Source organism: Phoxinus phoxinus, assembly GCF_949152265.1.
Source record: "Phoxinus phoxinus genome assembly, chromosome: 15".
Lineage (NCBI taxonomy): Eukaryota > Metazoa > Chordata > Actinopteri > Cypriniformes > Leuciscidae > Phoxinus > Phoxinus phoxinus.
In genome coordinates, this window is record NC_136890.1 from 15,652,031 (window position 1) to 15,673,118 (window position 21,088).

General features: G+C 38.6%; 1 protein-coding gene across 7 annotated transcripts in view; it reads right to left on the reverse strand.

The window, feature by feature from the left end:
• ncor2 (nuclear receptor corepressor 2) overlaps positions 1 to 21,088 on the reverse strand; it is a 109,922-nt gene that overhangs the window by 63,056 nt on the left and 25,778 nt on the right. For all 7 annotated transcript variants that reach the window (XM_079638496.1, XM_079638494.1, XM_079638495.1 and 4 more), the window contains exons 2-4: positions 12,553 to 12,743; positions 11,617 to 11,747; positions 2,374 to 2,551 (exon numbers count right to left, since the gene is read on the reverse strand). In XM_079638496.1, coding sequence (XP_079494622.1) covers positions 2,374 to 2,551; positions 11,617 to 11,747; positions 12,553 to 12,648 — 405 coding nt within the window. In that variant the 5' untranslated portion in view covers positions 12,649 to 12,743. The remainder of the gene's footprint in view (positions 1 to 2,373; positions 2,552 to 11,616; positions 11,748 to 12,552; positions 12,744 to 21,088) is intronic.

Here is a 21,088-nt window from a genome sequence, read left to right on the forward strand (position 1 = left end):
GTTTAGGGCTGCAACTAACGATTATTTTAATAATCGATTAATCTGTCGATTATTTTTCGATTAATCAGATTTAAAAAATTGTCCTTTTCAACCCTTTATTCAAAAACAGAACTGACAGTGCAAATTCACAGTGCAAAAAATCTTCAGAAAGTGCACTAACAGGTTACTCCTCTGATACACTCGGTCTCTCTCGTGCAGTGTCGCTCGCGGAGCTCGCTTCGCTTTTGTCCAGTCCGGCACCTCAGAGCTTTGCTCCGCTCCGCGCTCAACTCAACTTGTTTTTATTTACCACTCAAACATCTCTGCGACTTATTGAGGGGCGTAATAATCGCGTGACACAACGAATCGATAATGAAATTCGTTGCCAACTATTTTCATAATCGATTTTATCGATTCGTTGTTGCAGCCCTAGTTCTGTTGTATTTATTTGTCTATTTTGTCTGTAATTAGTTTCTTTGCTCTTATTGTATTGCTGACTGTTTACTTGCCTTCTGTAACTGTTTTGAGGACCTTTTACTTGCTATTTCAGCTAAAACTAATACTAGTTTAACTAATGCAGTTATCAATAATTGTGAAATTTTACTGACAAATATATTATATTATATATATATATATATATATATATATATATATATATATTAAAGACAGCTTTAACAAATATTTATCTATATTTAGTTTATATAGTAAACACTATGCAGTGTTTTTTACATTTAATTACATTTCTGTACCTGAATACTACTATTTGACCCTACTTTATTTGTAACTTTCTTATATTGAATTTATTTAGGCTATGCTTGTAATTAGTGTATTTGTTCTTGTGTTTTTACTGACTGTTCACTAGTCTTTAATATCGTTTGAACTTATTGCTGGTCCGAAAAATTCTCTTATCCGTGACTCAAAAACCGTAGTATGATCCAAACCGTGAGTTTTGTGATACATTGCACCACTATCCCAAATGCTTTATAACTTTTGCCAACAGCATCGTGCCTTTTTACGCACAATTTGACTCATCTCTTGAGTCTTGTTGTTCCTGTGAGGAAGAGAATAGTGCGAGTCTCTCAAGCAGTCAATAAACACTCTCAGTATTGGCTATGTGATGCACACTTGGCAAAACCTGATACAGTCTGGTGACACCAACAGTTGTAAAGCACCAGAAATGAATCTCACATGGTGTGAGGCAGCAGTATGTTGTTATAAAGAGGCTGCATATAACTCCACCTACACACACACACCCTTCACAGAGCCCCTGACCTAGAAAAGAGAGTTCCTAAGATGTTGCAGAGTTATTCCAAACATCTGCCTGTGCCGTTTACCGTTACACCACATTCATTCACATATTCATTCCTTCACAACCTAACAAAAAAAGCCACAGCTGCCAGAGTCAGAAGTCAGAGATTAAGCCATTACTGACATAACTCTCTAAGATGCAATCTTTTAGACACTCACAACCCAAACAGTATCTAGATACACATATCTGTTCAGTGTTTCCCACAGGATTTTTGTTAAACTTTGGTGGGTGGTCCTCTGTCCCTCTAAAGGGGTCCGGGAGCATGCCAAGCTTTTATTTTGACGAAAATGCAGTCAAGCTTTTATTTTGGTGGAAAACAAGTTTACAAACGAGCCTCACTACAAATCTAGCTAAATGCTGTAATTGTCAACTATGCAAAATGTGAACAATAATGCGTAACTGCATTCCCAAATGCAAGCTAAACTCAAGCACATGCACAGTTCAGTGCATTCATTCACTGTGAACTGAAACGCGGAGCTGATCACGTGCTGATACCACAGATAAATCAATGTATGGGAAACACTGATGTTCTTAGCAGGCTTGTGTGGCGGTAAATGGCAGTGTTGGCCGGGTGATAAAAACTCAGGCCAACGGAAAATGACAGGCTGATTTACGAGGCCAATAAATATGGACTAAGTGATAATCTGCTGAACAGACTTATCACTCTTCTCTACAGTCAATTCATGTACAGCATGCAGCATCCTTTCTATAGCCTAATCCCACAATAAATCGCAACGCACAAGCATGAGGATTCACAGCCAGAACGTTAACTTAAAGCTTCTTATTCTCCTATGCATCGCAATTCTGAATTTAGTTATCGCATATGTGCGATAGAGACAGCCAGATTGTGCTTGCTGCCAATCACACAAAACCACAGAACAAATATATACCTTTAAGCAATTTAATGCATCATTGAAGTATTCACTTTTTTAAAAAAAGAGAGAGAAAAATATCTTACTGACCCTAACCTTTTAGTACTTTTTAGTAAAGTGAAAACAAGTTCTTGGTTGTAGACTGTAATCGGCAATCCACTGGTATCTTGACACACTGGTTTTAACAACAATCTGTATATTAGATTTGCTGACCTTTGCCATTTCCTCAGCTCCACCCACAGTGAGGGGCTGACGATGGGCTGAGTGACGAATAAGAGAATCCGTCCCGATTTCCAAGCGAGGACGCTTCATCTCAGAGTACTCCACTTCTGATTGGCTGCTGTGGTCCTGCAGGTAAATGTGTTCATATCGGATGTGGGACTCTTGACCTCTGTTGAGGAGGAAAAGAGCAGGAGGAGAAGTGAATTATGGGTAAGATACAGACATTAACCTAATTTCAAAAGAATGTCAGGATGAAAAGGTTGACTAAGTGGGTTCATCATTTTTAAACACACTAAAGTTGACATTTAACAGTAGCAGTTACATCAACAAAACACAACAGACCTCAGATGGGTGAATATGATTTCAGTAATACAAGACACTTCATATTCATAAGGACGGCAAGACTTCATTTTATTATTTGGGAATTAATTGGATCATGAAAAAGTGGGTGTTTCATACCAGAATGAAGTCAAACTAAATGTGTAACATCAATTAATAATTACTGAATTAATTAACACAATTTTGGAAAGGCTGTACTGCCTAAAAAGTTTACTTTAAACAACACTCATAACGCATTTATTTCTGACTAACAATTGAAGGAAAATTAACATTGTCCAATAAAATCTACAAAATATAACACAATGTAATGAATGAATGGGAATCCCCATAGACATACGAACCAGCACTTCTCACCAGCACTAGACATTTATTAAGGATGGGTCCAATGAAAGAACCAGTAATACAAGACCAGTCAGGACAGGTCATGATTTCTGCAATTACTCCACAAATCATCGGCTAAGTACAGGCCTCTCAGACCAAAGATGAGTATAACCATGGCAATGTTTGAGTCTGGAGGCAACAGTGCCTTGCGGTGCTTGGTACAGGAGTGAGCCTTTTCACACAAGAGTGCGAGTAGTGAACTGACCTTGATGCTAGAGGAAAGATTGTGCGGTATAAGAGGAAAAGATCTCGAGGTGCTTGAATCTCACACAAATACATTATTCACATCAATCTCTTATACACACGTTCTCGCTTTAAGTCAACCAAACATCTGTCCTTCCTGTGTTATATCTGATTCTACAACGCAGCAAAAATACAGTTTGATTGGATGCCAATGCTTCATCCCAGACCAAAGTTTGTCTGTGGCTGTACAATTTGGATGAGGGGGATTGAGCTTGAGCTTAAGCTTTTTCTGATAAAAAAATAATAATTTGTGATTCTATATTGATATGATTATAAAAAAGAATAAATTTTAATTATTATTTAAATAAGACATGACTAATATTTCACTGTAAAAAAAAAAAAGTAAGTAATAATTGAACAGTACCCTACTGAGAGAACAGTACAACTGTAAAATTACATTACTTATGTAATTTATCTTAATTTCTTCTTTTTCAAACAATAAAGCATCCAAAAAAAATTTTGGGTGGAGAACCGCAGGGAGCAGAGCTTCTCATTGTTGCCGCAAGTTGAGTTCTCAAATGCGCGTTATAAGCGACCCAAACTTATATTTTATTTTGATTAATCGTGCTAAAAACTACATGTACGCATTTTGATTGAGGCACTAATGGGGTGAGTTGCTGTACTTTGTGTGATCAAGTGGTTCACAGGCCTTCCTGTAGCTCAGACTGATCAAGAGCAAACACATATACACACATAAACCCACTAACCCTAAACGGCAATAGTACACATCACACTAAAACCACATGCACACACACAGCTTAAAAAGACTTTCCCATCCTGTGCCAAAGCCAGAGATCAGACACATATGAACACACTAAAAATACACACGTGCACGCAATACCCCTAGACATCTACACATCCGCATTAGTTTCCCCACAGATCACACACACTGCAGACTGTGTCTGTTATACATTTATAAAAACTAATAATCAACAATATCTTGCACATACTTTGGATTTAAATAAGTAAGAAACAATTAGAGGTGAAATCAGGTCATTAAGATTATCAAGACAAACTAGACAACTGAGGTTTAAAACTGTAGCGCTTGTGTATAAATAGGTGTGCCTAAATGTGTGGATTGTACTCCGTTGAGATTGAGAACAAGAATGGGTGTATCCCTCATATCAATTACATGGTCTACCCAGCTTAAATAAACAGTACACACATACTCCAGCACAGAGCGTGATTAATGCAAACAAACGCTGACGTAAATGCATGCGTGCGTGCCAGTACCACACCACACAGACAATGAAACAGAGAGCAGGAACATTATAATGATATGTGAATACTACAGGCAAAACAAGACTTTGGCTCGTTTCCACCGAGCGGGACGGTATGGTACAGTACGATTCGGGACGTTTCCACCGCTAACAGTACCCTTACTTGATAGGCGTGAAGTTGGCTTTGCCGGAAAGAAGCGATCAATGTCATTTTCAATGTCAATAAATCCAGGCAATTGATTGCTGAATCATTGATTAAAATTAAGATACAATTTATGCAAAACGAAATTCACTTTAAAGAAGGGCTTTCTACAAAACAAAACTTAATGAAGTGGTCAAAATCATGTCTGACCCACTCCATATGTCTCCCGATATAGTGGCGAGCGCATGATCCGAACTTACTCATACATCACTTTTCATATAATCAACATAGATTAAATAAATAAATAAATAAATATATTTCAACAAATATGAAACTAACAGTGTTTTCTTTAGTGGCTACAACACATAGTACAGTACAGAGAAATGTAATGTTGGAGCGGGGTTTGAGCGAGTTTTAACAGTGAGCATGTGGGGGAGAGGTGCGATTTTCAAATAAAATCGAATAATTCACAGCAATCATCGAATATTTTTGCTTGAAATGGCCATCCATAGTACGCCCATGGATGTTTTGCCCAGTTATTTACGGGATGATGCAATAGACTATTTCTTTTTGTCTTTGCTTAGAAAAAATATAATTATTAACACAGGCTAATAAACATTAACAATAATAACATGAAATAATATTCCTATAACTTTGTTGTTTTTTCGATATCTTTTGAGTTTAATAGTTAGTATGGAACAGTTTTTGTCATCGTTTGTAACCCATTTTTTGTAGTAAATTATTCAAAGTTTAAACAAGTTGCGTTTGGACAAGGGCGTTTATATCCACGGACTGTTACCCAAAAAACAATGTCTAAAGAAATAGGAATCGAAGTTTAGAACCAAGCAGAACCAAGCAATGTTGGGGCATGTTGAGCTCGGCTTGTTTTTTCTGCAGCTTTCTCTTCTTTTGCCAGCTTTGCGAGAAAGTCTTCACCAATGTTCTGTTTGAATAATGTCATCCGGCTGCTAGCGCCGTTAACTGTAACTTATAGCCTATACCACATAAGAGAAGTATCGCTATAAGCACTTGCAATTAAAATCTAACTCCAACTGTTATGCTTTTGCCTTTTATGCCTTTGTTTGTGTGTATTTTATTGAACTTCATCTGTAAAAAAAAAAAAAAGAAGAAAGGTGCGGCAATGACCTCACCACCACGGTAGGCATCTCATTACTGCGGTATTGCGGGAATGCGGTTATCGTCACAGCCCTAATTCAAATATCATAATTCCAATGGAACAGAAAGAAAAAAAAATGACAGGATCACATCAAAGCCCTGGTGTGTTTGTGTCTGAAATTGAAATGTGTTCAAGTTTGTTTGTCTCTGCACTGGTGAATTCACTGGTGGGTTCACTGGTGGAACTAATCTAAACCAAAGCAAAGGTAGCACGTACACACTGTTTCACAGAGTGTGTTTTGCTAGAGGAAAAATACTAAAACACTATAACCAAAATGACCCAATTTCAATAGGTGCTTGGCACTTACATAAATCATATCACACTGCAGCTTCCATCCATGCTCTCAATCTCTTTCTGTGAGAGGGCAAGATAATCTGATCTGCAGGCAGGATTCGTCATACATACAGTCACGCAGACAAGAGTGACACAGAGAGAGGTTTAACTGGCCCCTGACCTCATTCTGAATTGAGGACAGATCATGCGTGCTGAGTGTTTGAACTATTGTAGAGGAACTTTGCTCTTGTACTGCTGCCATACTCTCTGTCTCTCCTTTTCTCCCTCTACTGCCATCATTCCATCTCACTCTTTCACTAGCACACTTTCCAACCCTTTTCCTTTCCATCCATGTTGCTTTGATCTCCCACTATCCCTTATTATCTCTCGTTCTGCAGAGGATAAAAGGTGATTAGACCACAAAACACCGTTTCAACCCCTATCACTTATGTCATCACAAAACAACAAAAAAGGCTTATGTTTTCAAAAGACCAAAGGCAGACCACAATTTACACAGCCAAAACTTGACCAAAATAAAAAAAGGTCTACAATTGATCCAGGGGCATTCGATCCTTTGATTCATATTGTGCAGCCTTACTTCTCCATAAAAATCATCTTGAACTGTATAAGATGTGATTGTGTGTGCTACGAAATTTTAATTTGCACTAGTTGTTTTTAATTTTACTGTTGAACGACCATCAAAAAAGCAGTTCCTCAGTGGGGAAGAGCAGACATGCTCATCTTACCCACACACAAACACTTTAGCATTCAAGTTAATCCATCCTACCAGTAGCTCTCTGTATCTCAGGGGGTGTTAGTCCATCTCCTGTGAGAACATCCAGCTCCACTGTTCTGGGCTCTGATTATACACCTCAGCTCTCACACACACACCACACATTCAGCATTCAGACTGAGAAGAAGTCTTAAATACACCCACATATGGTTTTTCCTGCATAAAACATTTTTTTGGCAGTCGCCAAAGCTAATTTTTTCCCCCGCCAAAGCCTTATTTGATCGGTGCGTGATGATGACTGCTGCGCTTGTGTTTCACAAAAGACCAAAGTTTCATGTGGAGCATTCAGAGATTTTTTTCCCTTATCTTCTCTGAAAAGCGCTCTGCATATTCAGCTGACATAAATCACACTTTCAATAAACGAAAAAAACCTATCCAGTGATGAAATTTCTGTGTTGACACAAATCGTGTGATGTCCTAAATGCCGGCCGGGATAATCACACAACACGTACAAGTCCGCTAATGAAACGTCCGATTTGCGAACTAATGACTTCTTTGAACCGATTCACTTCAATGAATGGTCAAAACAACTTTTGAATGGTCAAAATCAATCTTTTGAAACGTCTGAATCGGTTAAACAAATCGGTAACACTTTACAATAAGGTTCCATTTATTAAACTCTAGCTAGTTAACTACATTAGTAAACATTAGGGCTGGGCGGTAAAACGCTATCGGTATTTATCGACGGTACACCATTGTCGGTAACAATATAAAAAAATGTTCGATATAGCGCTCAATATTTCCATTCAAATGCGCGTGCGCGCTGGCGCGACCACCACAACGTTGCCCGACATCAAATGGCAAGCGTGATGGGCCGTTCATCAGTTTGGATCAATATCAGTGCAGCGCGAGCCGATCTGATCAAGCGACACTGTTACCACACAGCACTAAGAGATCCAGTAAAGAAAGCATTTGAATTCGCCACTGAAGTAATAAAATCGGTGTAGTGTTGTCAAAAGACCCGGTACTTCGGTACCATTTCGGTACTAAAAAAATTAAATGGTTACGGTACCAGCTTTTCTTAAGTACCGGTGGTACCGAAGTATCGGGTTAATCCGGTTATTAGTTCGCTGTCCGAACGGTGCACAGTTGCGTCCTCTTCATAAACACACTGAGACATGGCGACCGGCGACGCTGCAAATGCGGTGGCTCTGAATCCACTTGTTGACAAGAAAGGAACCGTTCATATAGCGCGTTTTTTGCACGTGCAAATTCGTTTTCCAGGCGGTAGGCGCGCCTCTGTTCATGGTTGCATAGCAACGGCAGACGCAACGGGAGAGCACGCGCTTGTGGAAATGAGAAAGCGGTGCAAACTGCGCTCTCCATGATGACGAGGAAGTATCATCAAAGAATTATTTATTTCTAGCCCTTGCATTAGCTTTACTACTAGATATAATAATTGAGATGATAAATAAAAAGCCGCCCTGTACAGCTATGATCAGCTGTTCGGCCGAACTTTCCATGTTGTTACGGAAAGGCCGCTGGTTTTTGTCACATCATGACCTGTTGAGATGCTTCTATTATAAGCCGCGCGCCTACATTTGAAATAACGAATTTGCACGCGCATAAAAAGCGATATGTGAACGGCCCGTAAAGTGGTATTGTGTGCGGTTGTATCTGGTTTAAAAGGCCTTTTAAATATGACCGCAGTTTTGAATTGAATAAAAGGACAGTCAAGTCAAATAAAACACGTTTTATCTCCCGTTTAGTTGGTAACACTACAATAAGATACCATTCATTAACATTACTTAATGCCTTATCTAACATCAACACATTGAGTGAACAATATATTTTTACAACATTAAAGGGGGGTACAATGGTGTTTTTAATATATTCAGAGTTGTTTACAGTGTTAAAGAGATGGATTCTCATGCTAATAATGGCCAAAGTTTGAAAAGTTATTTTGAACGAATAACAGAATTTCTGTGCTGAAAATCATACTTCCGGGTTGCAACACGTTTCGGCTGGTTTTTTTCTATCGTAGATCTAATGACGTAGACCAGAGTGGAACTCCTTATATGAGCATTGCTCTTGGAAAAGCGCGTTCACGCACACGTCGACCAGAGGAGAGAAAGACCGCGCTCATCGACGCGCTACTACCGGAAATCATCATCAGCAGCGCTAAATAGGAATGGTTGATGCCAAGAATGTCTCCAAAAAAGTGTGTTTTGGGATGTGAGGGAAAGTTTACCTTGTTCAGCTTCCCAAAGAACCCAGTGTTACTGGAACAATGGATGCAGTTTGTATGTTGTGGATGCTCCCGCTTGACTCTATAGCTCCGCCCACGCCCAGAATCAAGGACCTCGGCTTTTTCCGGATAGAATCGGAAAGCTGTATTTTTATTTTATAAATCTGATGAAACTAAAGACTTTTTGGAGATATGAAGGACGCACTATTACTCTATAGGTACTCAAGATTAACATGAGATTGACTGAAACCTGGTATTTTACCCCCCCCCCCCCCCCCCCCTTTAATGAATGTTTGTGAATGTTATTTAATACAAACACTTGATTGTTCATGAACAGATACAACTTTTGATTTTAAAAATGTATTAGTAGGCTACATTTTTTAATTACCATAAGGAGAATACTTGCTTCAGTGTATATAACTATTGTTAGGTCATTGTATCAAATGTTATCTAACAAATGGATATACACTTTAATATTATGCAAATTTAATCTAAATTAGCTTTGGTACCGAAATTGGTACCGAGAACCGTGGATTTTCACAGGTATCGGTACCGAATACTGAAATTTTGGTACCGTGACAACACTACATCGGTGCGAGATCTAGTGGGAAGCATTCACATTTCTCTGTTATTAACGGATCAAACAGCGCTGACGTGGAAACCAGGAGAAACATTGTGCCATGAATTAACTAGTTATAGGCTTTAAACCCACAGATCTGCAACATTCACCATGGATTTAATGTAGTAACACTAACTGTAAGGTAACCATGGAAGTTTGGAAGGAATAATAAAATGATTTCAAGTACATCACATCTTTTTCCAGCACTTCAAAAATCAAATATTATCATATTTAAATGTTATTTTTAATGTGATGACCAAAACATAATTTGTTCATCCTTCAAAGATTACCCCCATTTATAAAACTAAGTTTTAAGATGTAGGAAAACTCACACTTATTTAAAAATAAAATTTCTTATAATTATTTTATTTTATTTTTTAATCAAGGAAATTTCTTTGGCATTTCTTTCTTTTTGCTGTATCAAAAATGTACCTAACCGTGACACAACTGTGTTGTATCGAAACGTGAATTTTGTGAACCGTTACACCCCTGCTTATTACAGATGTTGATCTACCTCAAAGTTTGCCTTGATTGTTCTACGTTTACACTTTTACATTGCACATATTTTGTAACATTTTAAGTTCAAGAGTTTCTTTAACGCTTACTTTTTTACCTTAATATAAGACAAAGAAGTGTAAATTTTATTTTTGACTGCTAAAACTAATATAAATTTGTTGATTGCCTTAATAATGTGGATAAATGAAAAAAAAAAACAGTGGTTTAAATTCAAACTTTGAAACTTCAAAATTGAAAAAAGTAGCACAATTAAATACAATAGAATAAAGAGAAAAGTTTTTGGGTAGGTCTAACACTAGCATTCAGAAACGATGTTACGATGCAATGCCGGCCCGATTGTGTAAGCGATAATTCCGTCATCTCCCGACTCTCAAATGCGAGAGTGTAGTATCGCTCGACGCTTGCATTGTGTAACCTATTTTGAGAGACGTGAAGACACTGTTTGTGAATTTGCATTTCACAGAAAGTTTTAAAATTATTGATTTGATTTAATAATCTGTGTAGATTAATTAACTCATACAATCATACATGCTGAAGTGAATCAATGTTTGCGGGAATTTCCCGCATTATGTGGGAGACTTGCAGGAATTATTAAAATGATGAGCAATGAAATTTGAGCCCTGAAGCCCAAAATATATTTCGTCCATCCCCCTTCGTGCACCGTCTGTGTGCAGCACAATTTTAGTGAATAGTGCACACATGCCGAACGCGTCTTTCCGTGCTCACGGCACGTGGAAAATTAAGTATACCCGGGCCTTAAGAAAGTGGCAGGGTTTGATTGGATTAAATTATTAAATAAGTCTGGCATACATCACCAGAGGGAAGTCTGTCATTTTACCAGATCAATAACATCCATTTAGAAAATAGGGTAAATTTTCATTTCATGTTGCCTTTAAGTAAAAAGTTAAAAACTATTGGTTTGAGAATGTTTATGGCAACATATGCAGAATAAAAAACTAAAATGGCTTCTTTTTTGGTATGATTACACAGGAGTTCCCACTGGAGTAGCACTTCATAGACCACGCTAAAAGAAAATTCATCCACTCATATCGTGGGTCACATTCTACAGTGTCATTGCATAAGCATTACATAAGAGCAGTAGACTGCTTCAGTCACCTCCTTGAGCCAAGAATGCAGAGTAAAATTGACATGGGCAGTGACAAAACACGACTTTATGTCCAGTACTACTAAAGGCTTCCCTAAAGCAACATCTTGAATGAGAGTGAAAGTCCCCTCTATGTTGGTCATTGTGGTCACAGCCATAAATGGACAGATCTGAACAGACAAGATCTCAATGCGAAGCAACTGTGCCAGCCACAAAATGTTTGTTTGTTTGTGTGTACCTTTCACTGCCTGGCTGGAATTCAGACAGAAGGGATGGTCTACGGCGGTGAGGCTGGGAAAGGGATCCATGGGGCAGATGGGAGCCGTAGTCCCGAGCGTGAGGGTGGTAGTCCACCAGTCCACCAACATCCTAAAAGGAACAACACATTTCACAAACTCAGAAATTAAAATTGCATGAAAAATGTGACTAGCTGAAGTATAAGCTATATGATACTATTCTACATTAAATTAAATGTCTCCAGATTTAATCATGCTCCTTACAACATGAAAAAAGGGGTTGATCAAAAATCTCAATGCTAAATCTGAGAACTACTATTCTAAGTCCTTGGTACTCAACCCAATGCTTACAGATATCATACAGCCCTTTAGTTACAGCTTAAAGTCTTACTTTTAGCATGAAATTGATTGAAACTACTCCAGATTGAAACTACTCCAGAAACTAATCCATAAATTACAATAAACTTTAATTAAGAGTCTCAAACTCTGAAGAGTTACACAGTTACTAGTTATATTGCTAGTTTAAGCTAAATTTTATTAAGACTAATATTAAGAATGACCAATTGGTATACGAAAACAACATATGCTTTGTGTCAGACAAAGGACATATTCTAACATGAACAAAGGTTTGGATGAGAAAGTCTTCCACTTGGCTGGCTAGGGTTGAGTCCCACTGATCTAGATGTCAGTGGGGTTAATAAGAGCAAATGGTAATCTGCAGGATGAAGATGTTGGCTGAGGGTTAAATCTCACATGATTAACAGGTCATATCCTAAGCACGATAATCCTTTGTTTAGCAAATTTGACACCAGAGTCAATGTTCAGATCTATATGTACGTTGCAAAAGTGTGTGCATGCTTAGTAGGGTGCATAATAGCCACAGATTACTATAACAACATACTATATAAGAGTTAGTGTAACACTTTTTAGTGCAGTACCGTATGGGCTCTCAGCTGCAGAGGTACAGAACTAGCTAGGTGACGAGCGTCCACAGCCCTCCGCCCCTGAGGCACTGGCTGAGGGTGCGAGGACATGCTGACGATGCAACTTCCTCTACACTTTAAAAGTGGGTGTGGTCTTGTCACAAACGCTTTGCATCATGGGGTGTTGACTCCTGGCAGTCACAGACCTGGAAGGAAAAATTGAGAAAACATGGTATATTAATTGTTAATGACAATAATAATAACAACAACATTTATTGAAACAAAAACAATCTCCTACTTTAAGAAAACAACAAGAAAGGGCAACAGAGTTTGAGAGAGAGAGAGAGAGAGAGAGAGAGAGAGAGAGAGAGAGAGAGAGAGAGAGAGAGAGAGAGAGAGAGAGAGAGAGAGAGAGCGAGCAACACCTGCTGCTGGCCAGATACATGTCGGCAAACTGTGTGAATGAATGGATCACTCTGTATCCCCCTCTCATCTCTTTCTATCCTCATTAGGGCAGATGGTGAGCTGTCCTGCATGCTAAAACTCCCTTTTTCACAGGTACAGCAAAAATACACAGTATAGCTAAACAAAGTTAATGTTCAAAGTCCCTTTAAAAGAGGCCAGCTTAATCAGCGACTATCTTGGTAACATCCCTGGCTAGCTATTTTCTATACAACTCTAACCTACTTGAATGAGGACAGACAAATCAAATTAAACAATGCCTCTGGATCATATAATATTGATGTACTTTGTGAAAACAGGCAAAAGAGCTTACTGTTATACATATACTTAACTCAAAAGACCATGCAGTTATACAAGATGTTTTATTGAGATGGATGAGAAAATATGAACTGAACTAGAATAAAACTGCAATAAAATCTCGATATTTCCATAAAATGCATTTAGCCTAATCCATGTTTTAATCTAATATTTAATATCGATGTTAAGCATCACTGAACAGTCAGGCAGGAGAGACTGGAGGACCAAGAACGCACTGCAGTCTTAAAACTTTGATAATTTTGAATTATCAAAAAAAACTTTGATCCTTTTTGATAACCTTAAATCAGAGGTGGTGTTTCCACAAGGAGCTCATCAACACTGTTTTCACCACAGTGTGAACTGGAGACAAGAAAAGCAAAGCACCACGTGTTGAGAGTGCCAACCCCAGCACGGATGGATCCCAAACACACCAGGCAATGCTCATGAATTCAGTGGACATGAATACAATGCTCATGCAAAACCGTCACAAGCAAGTGAGACCTACAGGATGGGATGGGTTCACATAATGTTAAAGCAGTGACCTTACAAGAACTATCGCAAACAGATGTTACCCGCAGGGTTGCTTTGTAACATGATGCCAAGTAGTGTGACTTTGTTTAGTTAAAATACAGGCCTACTTGTTGTATAATGGATGTTCCTACAGCTCAGAAAGCTACAGGTGAAATAGCAGTAGACCATTTGCCATTTCACTTGGGTTTCACTAAAGACGACTTCAATAGGTGACAAGACTAGAGATAGTATTAACCAAACAACATTATTATAATTTATACAATTATAAAATTAATAAATTATATAATTTATTAACCTAAAAAATTATTAGAACATAATTCTGTCAAGCACTTGACAAACAGGTTTTGTTGACTATGCATTTTACCACTGAAATCTAAGACGAGTGAGACTGGCGTCACAGGTGTATCTTTCTTACTTCTTATTAGCCGCTTTTCCACCGTCTGGCCAAACCGTTCTCTTTGCTTAACCGGTCCATTCAGTTACTGAGCCAGTCGGTGCGGATATGGTTTCGTTTTCCAATGAGGGTCTGATAACGGAGCTCTTTGGTATGTAATAAAAATGAGTCAGTCGTGCCATATAAATATCGACTGCATTATGGAGGATGATCAGAATCAGATATTTCTTTTAATTGTATTAGTAATTTGTGTTCACGTTGCACGTTTTTAGCAAGCTACGGAGAAACTGGCAGCCAGGCAACAGACAAGCGACCAATCCTGAGTGTAGACGTCACTACACATATACTAGTAGCACAGTTCACAAGGTTGGCTAATTCCGGGCCAAGAATGGTTTGTAATCGTGCAGTGACGTACCAGGCTCAAGTGGAAATAAAACTGGGACCGTTCCTTACCATTCTTAGAACCGTTCGGCCGAAAGTGGAAAAGTGGCTTTTGTGAGCAGTGCAGTGGTGTAATAGCAATTTACATGAAAATCTTTCATTATAGATTTCGTTTCCAAAAAAAACCATATGGGTGACCCCTTGAATTTGGTAAAAAATAAATATATATAATAATAATAATAATCCGTTTACCATCTTGACTGGAAACCATGATTTTCATTGTCAATTTTTCATATATTTTTTGCTAATTTTAGTAAACTTTAACATTAGCGTGCACATCCTTCGCTGTAATTAATACGGGATCGGCTGGAAATAGCGGCCTATCCTGGTCGCAACATGCCTCCTCCGAGTTAGCAGCAAAAGACAGCCCATGTGAAGCAAAGTATCTTGGGAACAGTGATGACATACAGATATGTGGTGTTCAGTGGTAGGTAGATCAACCATACAGTTACCTCTTTACCACTGGATGTCCAATGACATTTACAAACCCTTTAATTCTATCAGGCTGTTCTAGTTAAAAGTTAAAGAATAGCCCTTTAGTCTATGCCTTCAGATAAACTAGAGGTAGTGACATCACACTAATTAACAAATACAAACAGACACTTCTCTGAATGGGCTTTTCCCCCTGTGGTTGCTGCGTGTCATTATCAGCCCCACTGCTCAATAAACACACAAACCCACTGCCATCTCAAGGGGCACCACGACCTCTCTCTCATTGACACACAAATTACCATGTGAGAGAAGTCTGTCTCTATAGACATGGAACAGTTGTGCGTCTACTCTGTACATTACAACCTAAAACAAGGTCCTTGAGTGTTGTCAAATACGTTGACATTAAAACGAAGTCAGATCCTCTGCTCTAAACCCCTGTGGCTCTTTTACTACACAAAGAGAGGCACACTACCGTCCTTCTTCCTTCCTGTCTGTCACTGAATGATTTACATGGAAAGAGCAGAACGCTTGGCTGTGCTTTACTGTGCTGGGTGTATGTGTGCTGGGGGAGGAGATTCAATAGTCCAGGAATGTTTGGAGCTCTGAGGAGAAACAAAAAGTCTTTGTCATCCTGAAGGCACATTGAAGACTCTAACACATGAACCCACATGCAGTGTCAAATAAATCACACATAACTCACAGACAACACAAGTCTGAGAAGTATTTCTTGTATTTGCAATGAGACCTCTTCTTAAAGGAAAACTCTGGGTTGTGATGCTGAAGATAATCACATATAACGTCACTGCATCCAAACAAAAGTGATGCACTACTGTTCAAATTTTGGGGATCAGAAATATTTGTGATGTTTTTGAAAGAAGGCTCTTATGTTCACCAAGGCTGCATTTATGTATTTACTTATTTATCAAAAATGCAGTAAAAACAATACTATTGTGAAATATTATGAAATAAATAACTTTTATATTTATATATATTTCAGAAAATTCAGCATCATTACTCCATTCTTCAGTCAGTGAAGAAAATCAATCTAATATGCTGACTTAGTGCTCAAGAAACACTTTTTTATTATTATAAACACTTTTTTTGTGGAAACCATGGTTTTCTTTAATGAAATTAAAATTGAAATTACGCTGAGGTTGTGATCTTACAATTAGCATAAGTTTTGCATTATGGACAGGATTCACAGACCAGACTCACAGAAACAAATGAGTCCAGAGAACGAAGATTTATTTAAAAAGAAAGACACTGGGTGTGAACTGCACATGTGTCCGGTTTGGCTGATCTACTGGCACAGTACGAACTGTGGAAATCTGGAAACAAACTTACCACTGTTCTCTGGCATCATCTAGCTTTGTGAACAAAAAACCACAACCGCTACAACAAAGAGAGAGAGAGAGAGAAAGAGAGACTGGGAGAGAGAAAGAGACCGGGAGAGAGAGTGAAAGATGACAAGAAAGGAGGAAGAGGGAAAAGGGAGTAGGAACAGCAAAAGAGCTGGAAAGTATTCCTGTGGAATGAGAAAGAAAAGGGGAGATATCTGTATGAGAAAGAGACAGAGAGTGAGACTATAGGCCCTCAGACAGAAGGGGAAACACATGCCCTGGCACGGATACAGACGCCCACAGGCAAGCTCATGGCTGCCTGCCAACAGCACGAATGAACTCACTTACCCCTCGCTCTCTCTCTCTTCTCTCGTTCTCCCTCTTTCAATCACAGCACTCGCTCATTCCCAACTCTTTATTCGCCCTTTCTAGGAGTGGCTGGCTTTTGTATGATCGCACTCCCTTTTATTCTCTCCACCTCGCTCTTGCGTTACATCTCTCTTCCTACCTTTTTCCGCCTCTCGTTCTGCTGATAAACACTCAGCTTGAAAGAACTGGAAAGAACCAGTGCTAACTGCCTTCCCATTAACCACTGTTTATTTCTATCTTTCAAACACACGTTTTTAGGTTTAGAAATCTTGCGTTTTATAGACTCTCACAAAAGCTGAGCCCAGTTCTTCTGTCTGTCATGATGGATGTAATAAATGTGAGGTGTTAGCAATTGAAGAAAGGCATCAGCTGATGAGCTTGGGATCAGGTCCCTCCTGCTGGGCCAGTAATGTCAGGGACAGCGTGAGATGGGGTGGCCGTGTGCTCGTTCCTTCCCATCCATCTGCATCACCACAACATCTCCCATAATCCCACGGCACAAAATGCCACTTTAATCAGCACTGTCATTATCACCTCTAATTTCCCACCTTCAGTGTTTAAGCTCCAATGTTCACTGCAGTCTGGGTTTTGGTTTGAATCTGACACTGTCTGTGAAGCATGTTGTGTATTAATTAGTGCACCCCATTTAGACAGTAGAAATGTTGTCAATCTAATTTATATTCTCTGAAGACAGGCTGTATATCATCCTCTGGTGGAAAAGGCAGGACTATATACTGAGACACAGCTCTTCCTTCTCATTCTGTCAGTAGGGATCCATCTTCATCCAAATAAAGCAACTCTCCACAGATTATATGGGTTTTTCTCATTCAGCCTTTTTGCCGAATGGGCCTTTCCAGTTCTGGCATAAAAATTGGCAGCTAAAACCTGCTAGTTTTGAATCAAGAACAACTAACATCAGCGGTGGTTTGATGGAATAATGTCCACACTAGGGCTACAACTAATGATTATTCTGATAATAATCGATCTATCTGTCGATTCTTTTTCAGATTAATCACATAAAAAATATCTAGACATTATTATACATTAAAAATGAATTTGAATCCATTATTTTAAACAATGCTATTCCACATCCTACCCAATGCTGTCCTCCAAACAATGTGTGATATAAAAGCCTATGAAAACAAATATAGTGAATATATCTATGTAGACCATACTGTACAAAGTAAGCTTCTGCAGGAAAGGTACATGATTCATGTGACACCCTTAATTGATACAGTATCGGCAAACATAATATCGCGATATTCAAGTGTATCAATACTTTTTTACACCTATGCCTATGATTTTGTGCTCAAGAAACCTTTAGGCCTATTGTTATCATCAATTATCAATTTTCACAACAACAGTTGTGCTGCTCAGTATTTTTGTGGAAACGGTTATAAAAAAAATCAGTGTACTTTGAAGAATAGGAAGTTCCAAAGAAAGGCATTTTTCAAACAGAAATATTTTGTAACATTATAAATGTGTTTACTCTCAATTTAGATCAATTTAATGCACAATAAAAATATTTTCATTCGCCAAAATTAATATATCCTGGCAAAGATTTATTTCATCATTTTATAGTGAGCACTCTGTGAAGTGTCAAAGGTTTCTATTTATTACAACATGTTTTTGCAGCGTTGAGCTTTATAGCCAAAGCTCTGTGTAGCGTGAACGCAATGGCCAATCAGATGTGTTTGAGATAGTCAGAATCAGCTCAACACGGCAGAGTTTTTGTTCAGCGAGTTCTGCACACTTGAGAATCCTTTCAATATCTCTAGAGATGCACCGATTGATTGGCTGTTGACCGGAATTGGCCGATTTTCACGTGATCGGCCATTACGTTTGAAAAATATATCATATGAATCTAATGTTTTTTTTTATTTAAATTTTGGCTTCCAACAATGATCATAAAAAGAAGATATTTGAGGTAAAACTATTAAAATCTAGCCGTATTCCATCATTTTATTGATAATAAAAAGAGTTATTAAAAGCACAATAATCCGTGCACGAGACACTGTTTCCAACAGTTGGAAATTAATCCAACTTCAAGGCGGCTTTCTCTGTGTCCAACTCCGAAAAGGGCAGAGACTAGACAAGCAAATTATACTTTAGGCTTTGTGTGTGCATCTAAACAATCAAATACACACAAAATATGTCAAAATGACCGGCTTGGAGAGTATTCACTTTAACAGTTTAAGTTTTAACAGTTTAAGCTTGTGTATTATTTATTGCAGTAACATTTAGCTGAATAACGCATTTCTATGGACAAAATGCATCTAAATAGTGGACGAAACAGAGTGAGCTGGTGCTGGAAAGGTAAGTGATCCAAGCTGCTAAAAACATGAGAATTCTTTATTTTAATCGGCGATAATGCATTAGCGTAATGTTTACAAGGCGCTTTGACCTGTGTATGGTGTATTGTGAATTTTTTCCTCCGCGCAAAACGCATTAGAGGGGGAGACAATTAATATTCAGAGCAAAAAAAATGATTTTGCTGAAATATCTAGCCTGGGTTTCCCCATACTGCCTTTGCGCAGCGCGATTTTATTCTCGCTGAAAGGCAGTCTGGAAACCATGGACCTGATTTTCGCCTCGTTTAGGGAACCAATCACAGAATGGGGAGGGAGCAGCAAGACGATGACGACATCTATGCGACACAACTAAGCAGTTTGTTTATGGATTCAACATGGCAGCAGACGCGAAGCTACCTTTTGATGCAGCCTTAGATATTGTTCTAAGTAGTTTAGAACGCAAGTTTATTTTGAAAAAAGAGCAGCTTTTGGCGTCTCTACATACGTCATCTGGTATAATGGAAACGATTGGTTATGAGCTACGTACAGGCGCATTTGATAGACATTCTTAGCACCCAATAAACGGCGCCGGGCATTCGTAAACCACGCCTCAAATACGAGAAAATGCGCATGTGGTTCCCAGACCCAAGTCTCAACGAGAATTGGGTCTGGCGTTAGCCAGGCTATGAAATATCTGTTGTTGGACATTAAATTTACGTTTAAAAGTCAACATGTAGCCTAATTCAAGTTTTTCATGAGAGAGGTAACTGTAAAGGGATAACAGCGTGTAATTGAATATAGGCCTAAATGTAAGACGTTTCTTACATTTACAGGATAAATGACAGAAATTGACAGATTACTGTGCCCAAAGTAAATGTGTGTGTTCCTGCATAACATTGAAAGCTGAATCTATCAATACTGATAATGGTATATCAACCATCTTAATTTATTAGCTTCATATAGTTTTACTATTTAAATCAGTCACACAGTGACTTTTACATAGAAATATTTTATATTCAAAAATCTGTAAATTTATAAGCACTTTGTTTTATGATCTGTCATGACAGTTTTTTTTTTTAAATTAATAGGCTAAATAGGATAAGTTAATATTACAAAATGTTCCTTTGCATTCATTTTTGATTGATTACGGTTCACATGGGTAGGGTACTTTGTACTGTCTGTGTGGAATGGATGACCGCGTTCATCCACCACCACCAAAGACCATTGTTGACCCAGGCAACCACTTTAAAGGTTTTAAAACGGTCTCCTTCCTGTTCTGAAGACCCATTCACAAGATGTTAAAATTTTATTCCGCATGTAGGTTGATGTTTTATTTACATAACACATCAGTAAATGCAAACTTTTGTATCAACAAGCCGTGTGCGAATTTCGTGGAATAGGCTAAGCCTTCAAAAAGGAACGGTATTTATGGTGCTCAAACACACACAAACAGACGCACTTGTCGAGCAGGATGAATGGCACATGACAGCTGTTAGGATGCACCTTCACCTGCATCCAGCGAAGCTTTTAATATTCACTACTGCTCACATGCAACTCAGTGACTGCCAGCAGATGAAGTTATTGTGTCTACAGTGGGCTCGCTGGTAAAGACTTGTCCTCTGTGTGTGTGTGTGTGTGTGTGTGTGTGTGTGTGTGTGTGTGTGTGTGTGTGTGTGTGTGTGTGTGTGTGTGTGTGTGTGTGTGTGTGTGTGTGTGTGTGTGTGTGTCAGTGTCAGACTGTATTTCCCCTTTTCAGTGCCTCTTTCTGTTTTCTCCTCTATACCACCCCCTTTCTCTCCTTTCCTCTCTTTTTCCCCTCTCATCTGACCTTTCCATTGTTCTTTCAGCCAGTGGCCCCTGTAGGTTATTTGGGGTCATGGTGCAGGGCAGCTGTCTGACCTCTGTGACGGGCTGTGAATAAAAACACCTACCCCCTCCTAACACAGTTAAAACTCTCTATACTGTCTGCATTCTCGCGCCACTTTAATCCATAT